The sequence below is a fragment of the Sminthopsis crassicaudata genome, chromosome 2 (assembly GCF_048593235.1).
Source record: "Sminthopsis crassicaudata isolate SCR6 chromosome 2, ASM4859323v1, whole genome shotgun sequence".
NCBI lineage: Eukaryota > Metazoa > Chordata > Mammalia > Dasyuromorphia > Dasyuridae > Sminthopsis > Sminthopsis crassicaudata.
The window spans coordinates 547,898,125-547,915,958 of NC_133618.1; the positions used below are offsets into that span (position 1 = coordinate 547,898,125).

Below are 17,834 nucleotides of genomic sequence, written 5' to 3' on the forward strand. Positions count from 1 at the left end.
CATCAGTTTCCTCATGTTAAGTAATGTCAGAGTGTATCTTCTAGCAAATGTAAAAATCTGAAGGGATGATATCACTTGATGATTTCCTTTGGTGTTAAATTACCTAAGGTACAGAAGAGAGAATTAGGGATCAGGAATTAAAGGTTTAAAGGATCTGAGTTTGAATCCTATGTGATTTTGGATAGTCAATGAATCAGAATCGTTTATTAAGGTCCACTTTTATAAAGCACTGTGCGTGGGTGCTGGGGACACCAACAGAAAAAGCTAATCTGTGCCTGATCTCAAGGATCCTGCTTTCTAGCAGGAGATTAGAAGGAGGGGGAATAAGCACTTAAATAATACCTACTATATACCAGACACTGTACCAAGACCTTTACAAGCATTATCATGTACCAAAAGTCTGAGAGCAGTTTTAAGCTTTACTTAATACCTTATAAAAGATATTTATGATTTTTTCAGAGGAAGTGGTTGGGAAAGTAGGTGAGGAAAGTACTAGGTTGGCTGGACCTTAGAGTGCATGCAGGAGAAAACTGTATAATAATTCTGGAAGTTAGACTGCTGCCACGTTGTGAAAGACTTAAAATGCCAAATCAGAGGCAAATCTGACCAAAGAGCAAAGGTTCATAACTTTTTTGTGGGTCCTGGAGGGCAGTCTGATAAATTCAGACTGTGGGCACCTCAAAAAGTATTTTTAAATGCATAGTAAAAAAAATATATCAAATTACAAAGGAAACCAATTATACTGAAATACGTTGTCCAAACATTTTAAATGCACATTAAACAAATGCACATTAAGAACAATTTCACAGGTCTCAGATAAAGAACTCTGGTCCTGGAGTACCTTGTAGAGAACGAGAGGACTGGACCCAATTATTTCTAAGATCCATTTTACCTCTGTTTCTACATCTATGTCTATCTATGATCTCTTTTATTGGAATGTTGTAATTGATTCACAGAGATACTTCACATCAAGTGTATCCAGTGGTTGGAAATAGAATATTTCATTTAGATTCTACCTGCTTCTCAATGGTTTCCTAGCCTTCATTATATGGAAGGAAAAGATTTTCTCTGTTCCTTTCCCACTGCTGTTTTCTGATTATCTGCACATTCTTGTTCAGTGGAGCTTGCTCTAAAAACTCTACAATAAGCACTTGGTGAGTGGATACTATAGACATGTGTATCACGCTGTGCAAAGCCCTGAGGACGGCAGGGGAGGAAACGGGGCTCCATCAACAATCCAGGGCTATCTAACTGAGCTACTATTATTATCATAGAAAACTAAGCCCAGGCACTCTCTCGGTGATTGATTCTTGGCAATGATAACTCGTTTTTCCTTGAAGGGTTTCCTAACCAATATGTGGACTCCCTTGTGGTATGGTGAAAATATTGCCAAAGTGGAGTCAGAGTGCTTAGATTCAAATTCTCACTCTGTCACTGTGTAGTCTTGGAAAAATCTTACACATTCTCTGAGCCTCAATTTCCATTTCTGTGAAATGGGGGAGAAGGAGTTTGGACCAGATGATCTCAGAAGTCCTATCAAATTCCAAATTCGTGAGTTTATTATCCTTATATCTGCTAAGCCATCACCGAATGGATTATCGGAATATCGGTCACAGTTTTAAGGATCAAACTTCTATGAAGAGGTTTCCACTTTCCTTCACTCTCTCTTTTGCTACTTGTGAGCATGGAAGGACTTCTCCCACTATGGTTTTGAATGTTGCCACGGAAATCTGGCATGGAAAGTAAAGAGGCAGTAAATGTCATTCATTGTGGGTTTCTCAAAACTGGAAGAACAAAATAAAATCCAGTTTGTATCCGGCAAAGCAAACATGTTGGCTGGGAATGATTTTTATGTCTCTGATTCATTTGGTGGGATTACTGAATGTATTCCTTGGTGAAAAGGCTACCACTGATAGAGCAATAAGATTTATTCCTTCTTATTCTTAGAAGTAGTAAGTGGGGCCTCTTATAGATATATTCTCCTATGCATCTAGGCTGTATAACTAATAGCACAGTAATAATTTATACATGATATTTAATTTGATCCTCACAACCCTGAAAGTCTAGTGTCATTATTATCCCCATTTTATAGATGAGGTAACTGAGGCACAGTGGTTAAAGGTCTTGCTCAGGGTCACACAGTAGAAAATATCTGAAGCCAGAAGTAAACTCAGGCCTTCCTGACTCCAGACTCATTTCTTTTATCATTAAATCTTTCAAGAAGAAATTACTGAAGCAAACTAATTCTTAGCCATTTTATAATGAGTGCAGGGACAGAAAGTTTGCTTCTGTTACTTTAAGTTGAAAAATAAAAGCTCCAGGTTCTGTAATAGTTAGGGGAAGAAGCAGAAAAGGGTCGTAAAATAAAACCCTGACAGCAATAACAATTTGTTTTTAATATGTCTGGGAAGGTGCCATTCATTCATTTATATTAAACAGGAGGTGACAGGATTCTGTCTGAAGTCCTCCCCTCCCTTTAACCAGTGAGTTTTGGTGTTCTTTGAAGATCAATGACTGGAAAAAAAAGAAAAATCTAGATATGAACTCTTTAGTTTCTAGACCTTTCCTAGGAGTTAAACAACTGTCATCCTGACATTCTTTTAATCATAATATTTGATTGATTATTCATTATTCATGAATTTATCAATTCAAAGGCACAGTAACTCCCTTTAAAGAAGAATGATTTTTTTTAATGGATAAATGCAATGGTTCTACTCCCAACATAGCTCAAAGCACCCTTTGATTTAAATGTTACAAGGAAAGATAAGGAATTAAATAGGGTTTCTGATTTTGTTGCCCATTCCCAACAAGTTTTCAGAGCTGTTTGAGAAGATTAATTTTAGTCATTATAGAACATCTGAAGCCTTTTAGAAATTTTTATAGAAAACCATAGCCCTCCTAACTAGCTGATGTAAATCGGATGTTTAAAGGCATAATTAAATCATTGAAATTTTATTTTTCCTAGGAATTATTTATCTCTATTTTCCCCCAACCCTTATGCCCTCTGCTTTGGAGATGGCTTTGTTTTCTGTTGTCCTAATCACACATCAGTGATTTTTTCAGCAGAATTACAAGAAAAAAACTAAGTATTTATCTAGTTGGTCTTCAGGCTTCATTTCAGCAAAGGCCCAGGTAGGAACTTGAAAAAAGAATTATAACTTCTAACTCCATCCTCTTTAAAAAAAAAAAAAAAAACTCTAATCCTTCAGCCCTAATCTTCTTTACAGTATTATAGATTATACTCTTAGCTCCATGCTAGCTGCTGCTCTTAAGCTGGATAGAACCTTGGGTTTTGCTGAACTGTTTCTCCTAGACAGTAAACTTTGCTTGGTGAATTCAGTCTACCCTTGCTGCTCCTCTTGAGCTCAGCTAATTCTCATAGATGAGAACTCCAACAGACAGCTGCATCTTCCTGATTAGTCTAATCACCTTGAGGAAGTATTATTGAATATGTATAAGATCAGAGGGAAAACATTCATTCCCTGTCCTCCCCTCTTAAACTCCTCCATGTGGCCCCTGAAATGATGTCGCTGCAGTCAGACTTCTCCCCACTGATGATGAGTTAAGTACCACTAAAGATGAAGAGCTTCACAAAGTCCCACCATCCATCCCTTTGGGATGGGACAAAGTGATGGTAAGGGAAAGGTATACTATGGTATAATTCCATAGTAGAAGAACCCTTGGAGTAATCCAGAGTGGGCTTTTATTGATTGAGGATCTATTACTTTCCCCTCTTAAATGTAAATATTCTATCATCTAAGCCTCTGATAGCTTTTAATATAGTGTTTTGAAATAACTCAATGGATGAGTGCTATTGACATAAATGAAAAAAAGTTGAGTTTCATAAGTCTGATGGGGCTTGGTCCAAGGCAGATCATGCAAATTCCCACAAGCCACATCCCCAGAGGGAATTTTCAGGGGCAACAGAGCAGTAATGCTCCCAGACTAAACATTTTTTCACCACTTTAAAAATACAGGTTATTCACTGACCACTGTGGGTAACAGAGCGGTTCTGAGTTCCCTTCCAAAGGCAGCCCCAACTCTTCATAATTTGATGTTGCAGATATAGTGTAAAGCTCCTTAAGGGAAGGGGTGCTTTTACTGATGCCTTTTATCCTCAGCATTTAACTTGCTTCTTAGCACACTGCAGCCATTTAATAAATGGGTTTTGCTCGTTTAATTGTTGTTATGGGAAATATGTTAGATTAGGAGACAAGGGACCTGGGTTTCAGTCCAAGGACATATATTTATTTTTGTCATGATTTTGACCTCAGTTTTGTCTTTTGTGAGTAAAGTTTAAGGATTAGATTAGATAATTTGTAAGGTACTTTCCAAATATAAATTTATGGGCCTATGATTCTATAAACTCCAATCATTATTACCCATTATATTTTTCTCTCGCTCTTTTAAAATGGAAGGATCTTATACCTAACATCTCATGGTTAATCCCTTGGGAAAAGACAAATGGGTCAATTAAGGAGTGATATGGTTCTTTATTTTGACCTAGATCAGCTATTTTCAAATGGGTCAGCATTAGGGAATCTTTCATTGATGTCTTTCAGAATCCTAATTCCTTTCATGGAAGCAGAACAGAGAAAAAAGTTAAAAATGAAACAATGTCCCTGGAACCCAGTAAATAAAGCCAGAGACTTAGGATGTGGTTTTAGACACCACATATAACAATGATATATGAAAATATTATACATGGCACTTGGTTGGAGGTAAATGAGCTTTCATTTAAAGACAATGAATTTTTCATTCAACAAGAATTTATTAAGTATGAGGTACTAGGTTTAGGGTTTTTTTAGCATCATAGGAAGACAAGTCTAGAATTGAAAGGGCTCTTGGAAGTATCTAGTGTAACTAACCCTCTTGATTTACAAATGAGGAGACTGAGACAGAAGTTAAATAGCTCACCTAGAGTCATACAAAAGGAGCAAATGATCTTAAAACTCTGAAACTCATTTCCCACATGATAATTTTCTAAGCTGAAGGCCATTTGGGGGTGACACTATCTTCAGGTACACTAAATTGGAAACTTAGATTTGATTTACATAATCACCCTATGCTGCATAAATATCACTTCAGACTATTTCTGATGCTGGTCCCATGGTCATCACAGAAGTTCATGAATAAGGTCTTCTCTTTTCTCCAATCAAACCTTTTGTTTCATCCTGCTGAGAATCAATCAAAGACAATTAAACTTTGGCTTGCTTGTGAAGCAGAGTCAGACCTAATCAAAAATTATATTAAGTGAGATTAAAAGTACCTTTGAAATAATTTCTGTGAAACCAAAAAAAAAAAAAATACATACACACACATTTGTGTGTGTCAGAGGCGTGTGTGTGTGTGTATGTGTGTGTGTGTGTGTGTGTGTAGTCCCTCTGAGAAATGAAAAATAACTCTCCGAATCCTGACTGTCCAGGAAATTTTGGAAGGTGTGGGTATGTCCAGTTCACCACTGACAAGCAGAAACCAGCTTCCCTCAGAGCCTGTTAATTGCTGAATCCATGGAGAAAATCCAGAAATATAGCCTGGCAGCTTCAGCTCCACCCATCTATTCCTCACCACCTCCTCCACATCCAGCCTCTTCAAATCAGCTCCTTGCCAAGCAAGTAAAAACCAGAACCAATTGGCTCCATTTTTCTTCTCATACCTGCAAACTGCTTATATCCATAATGTAACATTTTAATTCAAAATAGGCAATCAGATAAGAATCACAAATGACACATAGGGAAACTGAGACCCAAGAAGGAAATAGTTAATGGGACCTCTTGAATCAATAGGATCTATTCCCACATCCAGATAGAGGACAATCAATTCTTCCAGTGTGTCAGTTCAGAAAATAAAAAATCTTTTAAGATTCCTTTGATCCTAAAGTTCTATTAACTGAAGATTGTATTAATTTGTTGAAAAATAAATCTTTAAATTATGTATAGTTACAATGTATTCAGTTAATATCATTAGCATAATACTTTACCTGTTTGTCTTGCTTCTACAACTAGTTTTAAAGCCCCTCAGGGGCAAGTATCCTGTCTTTTTATCATTTTATAATCCTCTCACCAAGAATAATACTTTTTGTGGTGGGAACTCAGTAGGTGCTTGTTGTAATCGGTGATTTTTAAAATTTTGATCTAATATGTACCTCTTAGAAATTCAATGCTCTCTTAACAGATATTTCTAATATGAATAATCTCCACACCATTTTTATTAGATGGGAGAGATGATGTTGTTCTCATTTGGAATAGAAGTGCAACATTAGGCTACTGGCGTAGGCTGTTAGAGCAGATAAATACTCTCATTTCATGACTCAGCTCCTGAGGAAGAATTCAAGGCTCTGATGGAGGAATAAAGCATTTTCTGTCACCAGCAAGCTCTTTCTCACATTGCTAGGAAGTTCAAACATGCGTCAGAAAGGGAGAAAAAGGGCAAAGTTGGAAAGTAGGCTAGTACCTGCTCTTTGGCCAAGAAGACTCTGAACTTAGATCTCAGAAAGAGAGGGAAGATATCAGGTAAAAGAAAACTAATCAAGTGAAGATGTCTCTTCTCTCACTCAATCATAGAGCTAATGTTGACAATAAAACTCCTGAAGCATTAAGTACTATTGTCCAGTCCCTTCAATAGTATCCAATTCTCTGTGATCACATTTGGCAAAAATATTGTAATCATTTATCATTCCCTTGTCTAGCTTATTTCTTTTCTTTTTAATTTATGGAATAAAACAAGCATTTCCATAAAAATATGATTGTACATGAAACAGCAAATCTACTACATGCTTCTTTCATATATACAACAAAATTATTGTATAAATTTATTTTTATTTCATTTTCTTTACTCTCCCACCCTAGAGATGACTTCCATTAAAAACAAATATCTGTGTATACATGTGCATATATGTATGTATGTAAATTATTCTACAATACCGCTATCATTTCTTTCTCTGGATATAATTAGCATCTTTCTTTATATCTCTTTTACAGTTAGTTAGGTAGACAACTAATAAAGTAGACAAATTAACTCATTCCTCAAAATTATTCTTAAAACAATATTGAAATAGTTCATTTCACAGGTGAGGAACTGAGATAAAGAAGGTTTAAATGATTTGCATACAGCACACAGCTAATAAGTGAGGTAAGATTTGGACTCACAGAAATAAATCTTCCTAATTCCAAGCCCAGTACTTTATCCACTTTGCCACCAAGCCACCAAAAAGGCATTAAATATTATCACCAAATAATAGGTATAATTATAATAGTTCACATTTGAATAGTGCTTTAAGTTTTTCAAAGAACTTTGCAAATATTATTTTATCCTCACAACATGCTGGCACAGCAGATAGAGCCCAGGACAACCCTATTATTGTTTGGCAGGTGAAGAAACAAAGGCAGAGATTAAGTAACTTACTCAGGTTCACAGATCTAGGAAGCATATGAGGCCACATTTGAATTCTCTAGCTACCTTTAATGAGACTGACTGGCATCCAGTGGGAGTAGAGTTTGGAGTAAGTGAGCTATTGGAGGGAGAGAGCAGAGAAGCATACAGGCAACATGCAAAATCAAGTTTTAGTGGAAAACATTCACTAAAATATGAGTTGGAAAGCAGAGAAAGTGGGATGTTGAAGTTAAAAAATATATACAATTGCCTTGAAGAGTTAGTTATTTGGGGCCGAGAGCTGTTTTTCTACTTACACTTCCTTTATAATGAATACGATGCTTCCAAAAATGCTACAAGTCACCAAGAAACCAAGCATTCCTGGTGGGAGACTGTGTAATAAATAGTGTTTATATCTCAGATTAGTACAAATATAGGGTGTGCACCATTTCCTAAATCTGTCTGATTTAAAAAATACTAGGGTTTTTAAAAATTATTTTTTAGTATATACAACTATGTTTTTTTCCTTTTCAAGAAATCTCATTTGAAGATGTAGTTTATATTTGGATTAATGTGATCAATATAAATGTTTACCTTTAACTTCTAAGATTTTCCAGAGTGTGAAACTAAGATTTATTTAGAAAGTTTCTCATCCCCCCCTCAAAAAAATTCTAAGAGATATTTGGTTCTGGGTGACATGTTTTAGGTACACTATTAATAAATGAGGTCAAGGCGGCCAGGATAACAAGATCACTAGAAATCATGCCATATGAATTCAGTTGAAGGAAGTAGGACTTTTTTTAGCTTTCAAAAGACAAGATTTAAAAGAGACATGATAACTATCTTCTGTAGTTTCCTTCCTGGATCCTTTCTGATGCCCTCATAGTATTCACACTCTCTTTATATTAAGTTACATTTATTTATTTGTGTGCAAATTATCTCCTTTAGGAAGGGAGAGAAGGCTTTATCATTTTCGTCCTAGTATTCCCGATCCATGTCTTAGTCAAAAGGCTAAGATTTGATCTGGGTTTTCATTGGCATATTGGACTCCCTAATAAAGAAACTCCCTCCACCAGTAAAGGTCAGCATCTTCCCTGTAACTTCAAAAATACTAAATTATTAATTGACTTTCCCAGAATCACTCAACTATGGTGTGTCAATGGTAGGATTTGAGTCTTGTTTTTCCTAACTCAAAGACCAACTTCCTTTTCACTTCTTTATGTTGATGTTGTTTAGTCACTTTAAGTGTTTCTGACTCTTCATGACACCATTTGGCGTTTTCTTGGCAAAAATACTGGAGGGTTTTGCCACTTTTTTTTCTCCAGCTTATTTTACAGATGTGGAAACTGAGACAGGATTAAGTGACTTGCTCGGTGTCATACAGCTGGGAAGAATCTAAAGCTAGATATGAACTCAGGTCTTCATGATTAGACCCTGTGCTCTATTGACTGTGCTACCCAGCTGCCCACTTACACAGTATTAAGTGCCGTGGGCTTAATAAACACTTGTTAAATTTAATCTTACAAGATGTAAAGAGGAAAAATTCAACTCAATAAAAACAAAATCCTTAACCAGTTAGTTACCCAGAAGTAGAATGAGTTATTTCAGGAGATAGTGAGTTTTCTTCATCAATGAAAATCCTCAAGTAGCACCTGAAGGACCCCTTGTTGAGAATAGAGTAGAACAATGTTGTCAAGGTTAATTAGAAACTGGACCACTAAATCTGCATAAGGATCCCTGAAAGCTACATATTCACTTAAAAAAACACATATTAACATTATCTATATCCTGTGGTATTTTTCTTTATCTTGTTAAATATTTCTCAATTACATTTTAACCTGGTTCAGGAAGTCTGTACTCCAAAGTGTAGGATTATGGGAATATGGGAGTTTAAGGCCAGGTGACTGAGAGCTCCATGGTGGAGAAGATCAGTGATGAGCTGCTTTGGGGCTAGAAGCCTCATATTTTCTTTTTTAATCCTTGAGATTTGGGGGTGCTGGGTTGACAGTTCTCCCTAGATCTGTATTAATCTCTTTAGCACCTATGAAAAATACTCTTTCCCCCCCAACCTTGGGGTCATTTTCAAATATTAAAAAATAGTAATATGAAAGGAATTTTATATTTTATAAATAAAATTGGGAGAAAACACAAGATTTTCCTTGACAATGATTATTTCTAAAAAACAGATGAACAGCTACTCCCATCATATTTTCTTGAAAGAATTATTTTTTTTGTTTTTATTTTTTTGAAAGAGTTATTTTAATACATTCTAACTTTGTCCTGGCACTGAATGGTGGTTTGATGTTCTTTGTTATAACTCAAAGCACTCTCTTATACTTTTCCATTCAAGGAACCCCTTTAAGGGATGACCTTGACCTACACTCCATTCCTCCAAGGAAGCCAAACTTTAAAAAAAAAAAAAATCCTAAAATTCTGACTGATCAAAGAATCATTGGGTCATAGGAGGTGATGCGCTTGATCATTATCTTCAGATCCCTTTTTTATGGCAGCTCTTCAGATGTGATCATACATACTACAGTCTCTCCAGTCCCCACTCTCACCCTCCCCAATGCATGCACATTCTAACATCAGTAATCAGCCAAGTCATTTAACTTCCCCGGGTCAAAGTTTCTCATCTGTGAAATGAGAATATTGGACTGAGTACCCTCCAAGGTCTTTTTTAACTCTCAATCTATGAACTAATGGTGAAAAGAATTAACCCCTAAATTACTACCTAGGTGCAAGCATTGGTACTAGACCCTTGTGGGAGAATACAAAGAAGGATAAGACATGATGCTACACTCAGAGCTGATTATCTAGTTACAGAGATAAGACAAGAACACATAAAAAGATAGCTAATGGCATACCACAGTTAAATGGCCAGTGAATGGCACTGGTAATAAGTAGTATAGGGAGGATATCTCAGAATCAGAGAATCCCGGAGCTGACCTCAGAAATCATTGAGGCATGTAGTAGACCTAAAGTGAGAGTTCCCTGTGACATTTCTAAAGAGTCACTAAGAGCAAAAGAAAGCTCAGTATTTCAACTATTAAACAGCTCCAAAAATTAGTTCCACATATTGATTTGGTATTTGTCTGACTATAGCTTTCACCAACTGATCCAAATTCTGTTGCTTGAATTATACAGAGCAGTAATTTCTATTGTGTCTGACTCTTCATATTCTATTTTGGAGTTTCCCTGGCAAAGATACTAGAGTAGTTTGCCATTTCCTTCATTTTATAGATGAGAAAACTGAGGTAAACAAGGTTGAGTGACTTACCCAGGTTCATACAGCTAGTAAGTATCTAAGTCTGGATTTGAACTCATCTTCCTGACTCCAGACCCAGGCTCTTGGTAATGTTGATAACTAGCATTTATACAATACTTCAGGACTTGCAAAGTGCTTTACAAAGCATTCTCTGACTCTTATAACAATCCTTTGAGATGGATGCTATTATCAGCCCCTTATTACAGATGAGGAAACTGGGGTACAGAGAGATTACGTGACTTTCTAGGGTTACACAGTTAGTAAGTGTCTGAAGCAGCATTAGGATTCATGTCTTCTTGACTCCCAAATCTTGGGTTTTACCCACTATGCTACCTAGCTCCCTAATATAATGTATGTATATTGTTTTATAAACCATAAAATACTATGTGTCACTTGTAATGATAATGATAGTCCCTCAAGTAGCTGAAGACAGTTTAACCTTCTCTTCTCTAGTCTAAATGTCTCTAATTTCTTTTCTATTTTTCCTAAGATTTGATCTCAAGATCTCTGGTTACACTTGATACGTTACTGTTCTTAAAATGAGGTTCCACAAACCAAGCACAAAATACCAGATTTCTTTTGAACAGGGCCACTTATACTGGGACTCATAACCTGGCTATGGCCCATGAAGCTATGCTCTAAGACTATGATCTCTGAAGCCATTAGCTAAAGTACTCTTTGGGCTCATAGCAAGTTTGTTCAGAGAAGGAGGTGATCTCTGTGGATTGGGTCAGAGAAGACTTCAGGGAGAAGGTGAAACTTCATCTAAGCTCTGAAAAAATTTGCTCAAACTTAGGTTCTTCAGGTAAACAACAACAAGTATATTATCCTTCACAACAGAAGTATAAACAGAATTATCTGATTGTGAGTTAATTGCCTTTCCCAACTTCAGACAGTTACCGTGTTTCCCCGATAATAAGACACTGTCTTATTATTTTTTTGGGACTAAAAAACACCAGAGGGCTTATTTTCAGGGGAGGGCTTATTTTATCCTCCATCATGCCCCTTTTATCCTCCATCATGCCCATTTTAGCCTCCATCATGCCCCTTTTAGCCTCCATCATGCCCCCTGAGTGCTTATTTTATTCTCCATCGCTTACTGAACTTACCGAGTTTTTAGATGGTCCTGTCTCAGCTCTACTCCGCGGCGCTGCTCTCAGTAGCGCCAGCAAGCAAATCACCAGGGAAGAAGAGGATGACACGCTCACTGCTGCAGCTCTGATTGGATGCAGCTCAGAGCGCGACGTGCGTTTCACCCGGGAGGGGAGGGCGGCGCTGCTTACTGAAGGTACCGCTACGCAGCATATAGCGCAGGGGATCACCATGATGACCGTTTTCATAGTAAGTTCAATAGGGCTTATTTTCGGGGGAGGGCTTATTTTAGCGGAATATTAAAGAGTATGTGGGTGTCTTATTTTCAGGATAGGTCTTATTATCGGGGAAACACGGTATCTTAACTGGCTCATGGAATATTAGTACTATATAAAATCTAGGAAACAGTCTAGTCTAGCTCCCTTATTTTCCAGGGGGAAGAAACTGAGGCATAGAAACTGAGAGGAGGGAAGTTTCTTGCCTAAGATCATATAGATAGTTGTTTTGTCTTTAAATGGAATTAAGCCTATTCTTAGGAAATGCTACATGACTTCTTGTATAGTAAAACTACCCACGACAATATCAGTTGGAAAGAGTAAACACTTGAGGTAGATATAGATATATGTATATATCTATTTAAAAGATCTACATTCTGACCCTCTACTGTCTGGGTATCTCACTGATGTAGCGTTCACTGTGTTCTCTTAAATACAGACTAACCTCTTACTTCAAGAGAATAATACTTAAAATGCCAGCATTTAAAGGAAGGTGATCAAGATAGTGGAACAAAATTAAGCAAAAAACAAAGATGGCCCCAGATTTCCTTTTCTATATACCACTAGAGTGAGCTTAAAGCCCGCTTTTTCTCACCCCCTTTTTCCCTGATTCAGTCTTTCCTTTGCCATCAGTACTATTCAGCAGCAAGAGCTGTAAGTAGCCTGGCCTTTGGGGAAATGATGTCACCAAATTGTCTTCCTGCAAGAGCAGTTAAATGCTCATTCACTTCTGTTTGAAGTCTGTTTCCTCCAAGCTGCTTTTTCTTGTTATAAAGTCAATCATTGACCCACTGGGGCAAGTCCTGAGCAGCTAGTACCTGGCTTAGACTTCTGGAATCTTAGGGAAGGAGGAGACCCTTGAGGTTATCTATTCTAGTCTCCTCTTTAGGACCAGAGTTCTTTCTACAATCCAATAATAATTAATAATTATGAGAAAAACTCATGTTTACATATTTCTCTTTCACATTTCACATATGTTGTTCCTTTTGGCCCTCATTATGACTCTGAAAGATAAGTACCTATTTTATAGATGAGGATGCTGAGGTTCAGACAGGGTAAGCCACTTGTATATGCTCATAAAGTGAATAAGAATAGAATAGGAATCTCAGCTTCCTATGTAGCCTATAAATAGTCTATCCTATTTGTGGAGGGCTCTAATCTTTATAAAAGGTTTTCCTTTTTGTTGAGTTCAAAGTTACTTCTCTAATTCTATTCACTGGTCCTATTTTTTCTTACTAGAGCACTATAACTTACCTTGCATGTAGTTAGATAGGTACTTAATAATTGCTTATTGAATTGCTTTCGATGAGTTGAGAATAACTAACCATTCTATATGATACCCCTTTAAACATTTGATGACTAAAATCATTCTTCTGGATCACTTTCCCTCTCCTAGTTTTGTCTTCTCTAAGATAATCATCTCCAGTTTTTTTTAATCCTGAACCTGCAATAATTTAGTTACCTTCCTCTGGAATCCTCCAGAAAAAACAAAACAAAATAAAACAACTTACCTATCCATATTTGCTTGCCATCTATATATGTAAGCACAATTTTCCTTTGAAAGTTGCTTGCCCAAGTTAAGCCTGGTCACCCTGAAGGTCCCATTTTTTTTTCTGGTTGTTGGGACATAAATACAGCTTAAGTATTTGAAGTTGAGTGCTCCCTCTCTATAACCTACCCAGAAGTGAAGGAGTCTTTTGGGGGTGAGGAAAAGCCAGAGGTGGTATATATTATATTTATTTGGTGTCTAGTCTTTGCTGAAGGTTTTTTATCTGTATCCATCCATGGAAACTGAGCAATCCTGGACATTTGACCTGAGGGAAAATATAATAGAGTAGGAGATGGTCCAGAAGAGGACAACTCAAAAGATCCACGAAGAGGCTTGGACCAAAAATGATACAAAAACCCATAAATCCACACTCGTTCTAGCTAGACAAGATATGGAAATAATTTAATCAGAATCTGTGAAGTCACAAAGGATATACTTAATAATAATTCAAGTTTATATAGCACTACAGACAACCTAGATTCAAGCCTCCGGTCTGACACTGTATTTGTGACCCTGGACACATCACAAAAATTGCATTTTGTTCATCTATCAAATGAGGAGGCTAGCCTTGATCCTTGATTTCCCTTCCAACTCAAAATCCTAAAACTAATCAAGGGCATTCTGCACAGCAGACAAAGGGAGAGTCCATGAATATTAATACTATTCCTATTTTATAGATGCGCAAAGTCACACTCAATGATCTTTAAGCAAAGGAACCAGCAATGTTCAAATCCAAGTCTCGTGTCTCTGCATTTAATGTTCTTTCCACTAGAAATGGAAGATGGGCATGTTCTGTATTAAGGCTGGCAATGAATATGGAAGAAAGACAACAGAAGACAAATCTTTTCATTCTCTCAAAAGGGTCATATCCCAACAAATAGAAGACAATACTACCTTATACAGGAAAGGAATTTATGGAAGGCACTTTTTAAAGCAGCAGTATAAACAGAAAGCATAAACAAAATAGGGAGGGATTTAGTGTAGGGGCCAATGACCTATGGCAAATCTGCCACCTTGATACAAAATATTTAGCACCTGAGAGGCAAGGTGGAATAGTGGTTAGGGTATCTGCTCTGACATTTACCAGCTATGTGACCATGAACAAGTCACTTAGTCATGCTAATTGTGAGTTTCTTCACATATAAAATGGAATCAGAGTATCTTACCAGATTCTTTCTTTTGGGAACAAGTGAGATAATATATGCTAAACTTTGAAAACTATATAGTGAGAGAGAGAGATAGAGAGATAGAGAGTAAAAAAGAGATAGAATTAAGAGAGAGAGAAAGAGAGGGAGAGAAGAAGAGAGGGAGGGAGGGAAAGAAGGAAGGAAGGAGGGAGAGAGAGTAATTGATTGCTTTGCATCAACAAGCATTTATTAAGTACTTTCTGTGTGATATGAGGTTGTGATAATGATAATATTTGCCAGTGTGAACCAATAAACTTGCTGCAGCATCATGGAGCAGGCAAAATTTCTGTCCACTCTATTTCTACCTCCCTTGTCGGTACCCAAGACTTAGGATAGCACAGCACAGCCAGCATCGAAAACATCATCTATTCTGACTGCCTCATTTTACAAATGAGTAAACAAAATACTCAGATAAGTAAAGGAACTTGCTCAGGTCTACTCTTCTCTGCTGCCTCTTAGTGGCCTTAGTGGCAAGCTATGTTAGCCTTTTTTTTTTTTTTTTTTTTTTTTTTTTGGACTGTCAACAAATAAATGGAAAAATCATATTTTCCCATAGGAAAATAAGGATCTGAACCAGATCACAGAATCATAGATTTAGAACTGAAAGAGAACTAAAAGACCAACTTTCTTATAGATAAAGAAATAGATGTAGAGGAATGTTAATCAGATTACCCAGAACCACACTATTAATAAATATCTTAGGCAGCATTTGAATCCATATCTTCTTGACCCCAAGTCTAGTACTCTATTTATAGTATAGTAGATAAATATATAAAAATTAAAAAGTCACATGACACAGACAATTTTGTGCTCCTTTTAGCTCTTTTTCTTTTGATTCCTATTCTAGGATATCACAAGCAAATATATCTGGAAAACAGATTAAGTAAGAAAAAGGCACCTAATACATATGACCCCAAGCCAGGATTTCCTGAGAGGCTTTCAAAAACAGGACCTATAAACATTAAGATGTAGCGAAGGGGAGGAATAAGGAGAGCTCTCGGAACTCGCATAGCTTTCTCTGTGAATATATGGATATACAAAGAAATCTCCTAGAAAGATGCAGCAGTGCTTCCAGACCACCTGGGAAAAGGCCTAGAAGCAATTAAATTTAATATTCCACCTGAGCCCAGCACCATAAGAAAGTGATCTATTTGTTAATGGAGTGACAGTACCAGAAGTTAAAGCTACAATCTAGATTTTCTGCTTTGGGCTTCTGGTTTCACGAAAGCAACCCAAGAAATTGTGCAGTGTAGCACCATCTAGTGATATACCGCTAGCATGACCGTTGTTAATTGTCAGGGTTTATGCTGAGATCATTTCCAAGAAAGAATGGCCGAAACTTTTAATTCTTGCAAAAGATAATACAGTCATGCAGACTTCAGCAGGAGCTCTGTAATCCTTTAAAAAACTCAAATAGAAACTGAGATTTTAAGACCAAAAAGAGTCAGATGTTTTGGCAAGATTCTTATCCCAGATAAAAAGTAAATGGAATGCTCATCAATTATAGATAAAAGACTTTGTTTTGGTGGTATTACTGTGTATGTATAGAAAGATAGCATGGCTGTTCTTATATAGATGCCGACTTATTAAATCAACTTTATTAGATAAAAGATTTTTTGAGAACCTGCTATGTGCTGAGCAATGGTCGAGACATTTGGGAAGATAGAAAACTTAACTTACAATCCCTCTCCTAGAGCTCATAGAAAAGTGAAGGAATATGGGGGGAAAGTGTCATATAAAACAGTGCATAAGTATACAAGAGCCATACAAATAAAATTATTTTTGGGATCCAAAATGGACAGAAGACATTGTCTACTGGTAAAATAAGGGGAGGCTTCATAAAGGATCAGATCATTGATTAGAAATGTAGTGTAAGAGAGGTAACAGACTTGGCCAGGATCACACAGCTAGTGTGTTAGGTGGGATTTGAATCCAGATCTTCTTGATTCTCATTCCAGTGCCCTATCTACTAGGCTAATACCTGAGTCATAATCTCTGTTGGAGAGAAACCCAACAGGAAAAAAAAAAAAAAAAAAGGGTAAGGCAATATTCAAGCCATAGGGAGCTATTAGGAACAAAGACAGAGAAGACATAAATTGGAGTATATATGGAAGAAATAGCAAGTTGTCCAGTTTGGTTGAAATGTAGAGCCCAGAAAGAGATAAGGTTTGGACAGTATAATGGCAGCGATTTTAGCTGGCCTTGAATATTAATCTAAAGCATAACAACAACTACTTAGATGACATTAATCATTGATTATGCCCAAGTACTAGGGGCTAGGAATGCAAAGATGGAAAGCATATTTGCTGCCCTGAAACCTTGCCTGCACTCTAGTAGAGAAGATTCATGTTGTCAAATGTATGGCACTTTGTGTGATAGAACAAAGAAGAGATTCAAACAGAATGATCTAGGATCATCTGAAGAAGGGGATTTCAATATGCATAAGTAAGAAAGAAGCATATTCCTGAAGGTAAGGCACAAAATAAGATCAGAGAGTGAATGACAAGTTTCTGTCACGATATATATAAAGTATAGGAGTGAATGAATGAATTAAAAGTACTATGGTAAGAATTAAGAAGCTTCTTGAGGGAAGAAGAAGAGATTATAAAAACTGGCTTGAAGTTTAACATTAAAAAAAAAGACTTTGGCAACTAATCCTATTACTTCCCGGCAAATTAAGTGGAGAAGATATGGAAGCCGTGTCAGATTTTATATTCTTGAGCTCAAAGATCATTGCAGATGGCAAATATAGTCATGATATTTAAAGATATTTGCTCTTTAGAAGGAAAGTTATGGCAAATCTGGACAGCATAATAAAAATCAAAGATATCATCTTGCTGGCAAAGGTCCTTAGAATCAAAGCTTTGTTTTTTTCAGTAGCAACATATGGCTATGAGAATTGGACTATAAGGAAAACTGAGCACCCAGAATCAGCACTTTTGAATTGCTGGAGAAAATTTTTAAGAATTCTTTGAATAGCAAGGAGATCAAATCAGTCAGTAATTAAAGGAAAATTTAGAATATTCACTGACAGTTCAAATATTGAAGCTAAAGCTTAAATACTTTGGCCACATAATGAAAAGACAGGATTC

General features: G+C 36.6%; 1 protein-coding gene across 4 annotated transcripts in view; it reads left to right on the forward strand.

The window, feature by feature from the left end:
* Positions 1-17,834, forward strand: part of OTUD7A (OTU deubiquitinase 7A) — a 391,428-nt gene that overhangs the window by 352,094 nt on the left and 21,500 nt on the right. The window contains exon 13 of one of the 4 annotated variants that reach the window (XM_074294962.1): positions 5,426-5,607. The exons of the other annotated variants lie outside the window; for them this stretch is intronic. Coding sequence (XP_074151063.1) covers positions 5,426-5,499 — 74 coding nt within the window. The 3' untranslated portion in view covers positions 5,500-5,607. Of the gene's footprint in view, positions 1-5,425; positions 5,608-17,834 lie in introns of those variants that run through there. 4 annotated transcript variants of the gene reach the window in all.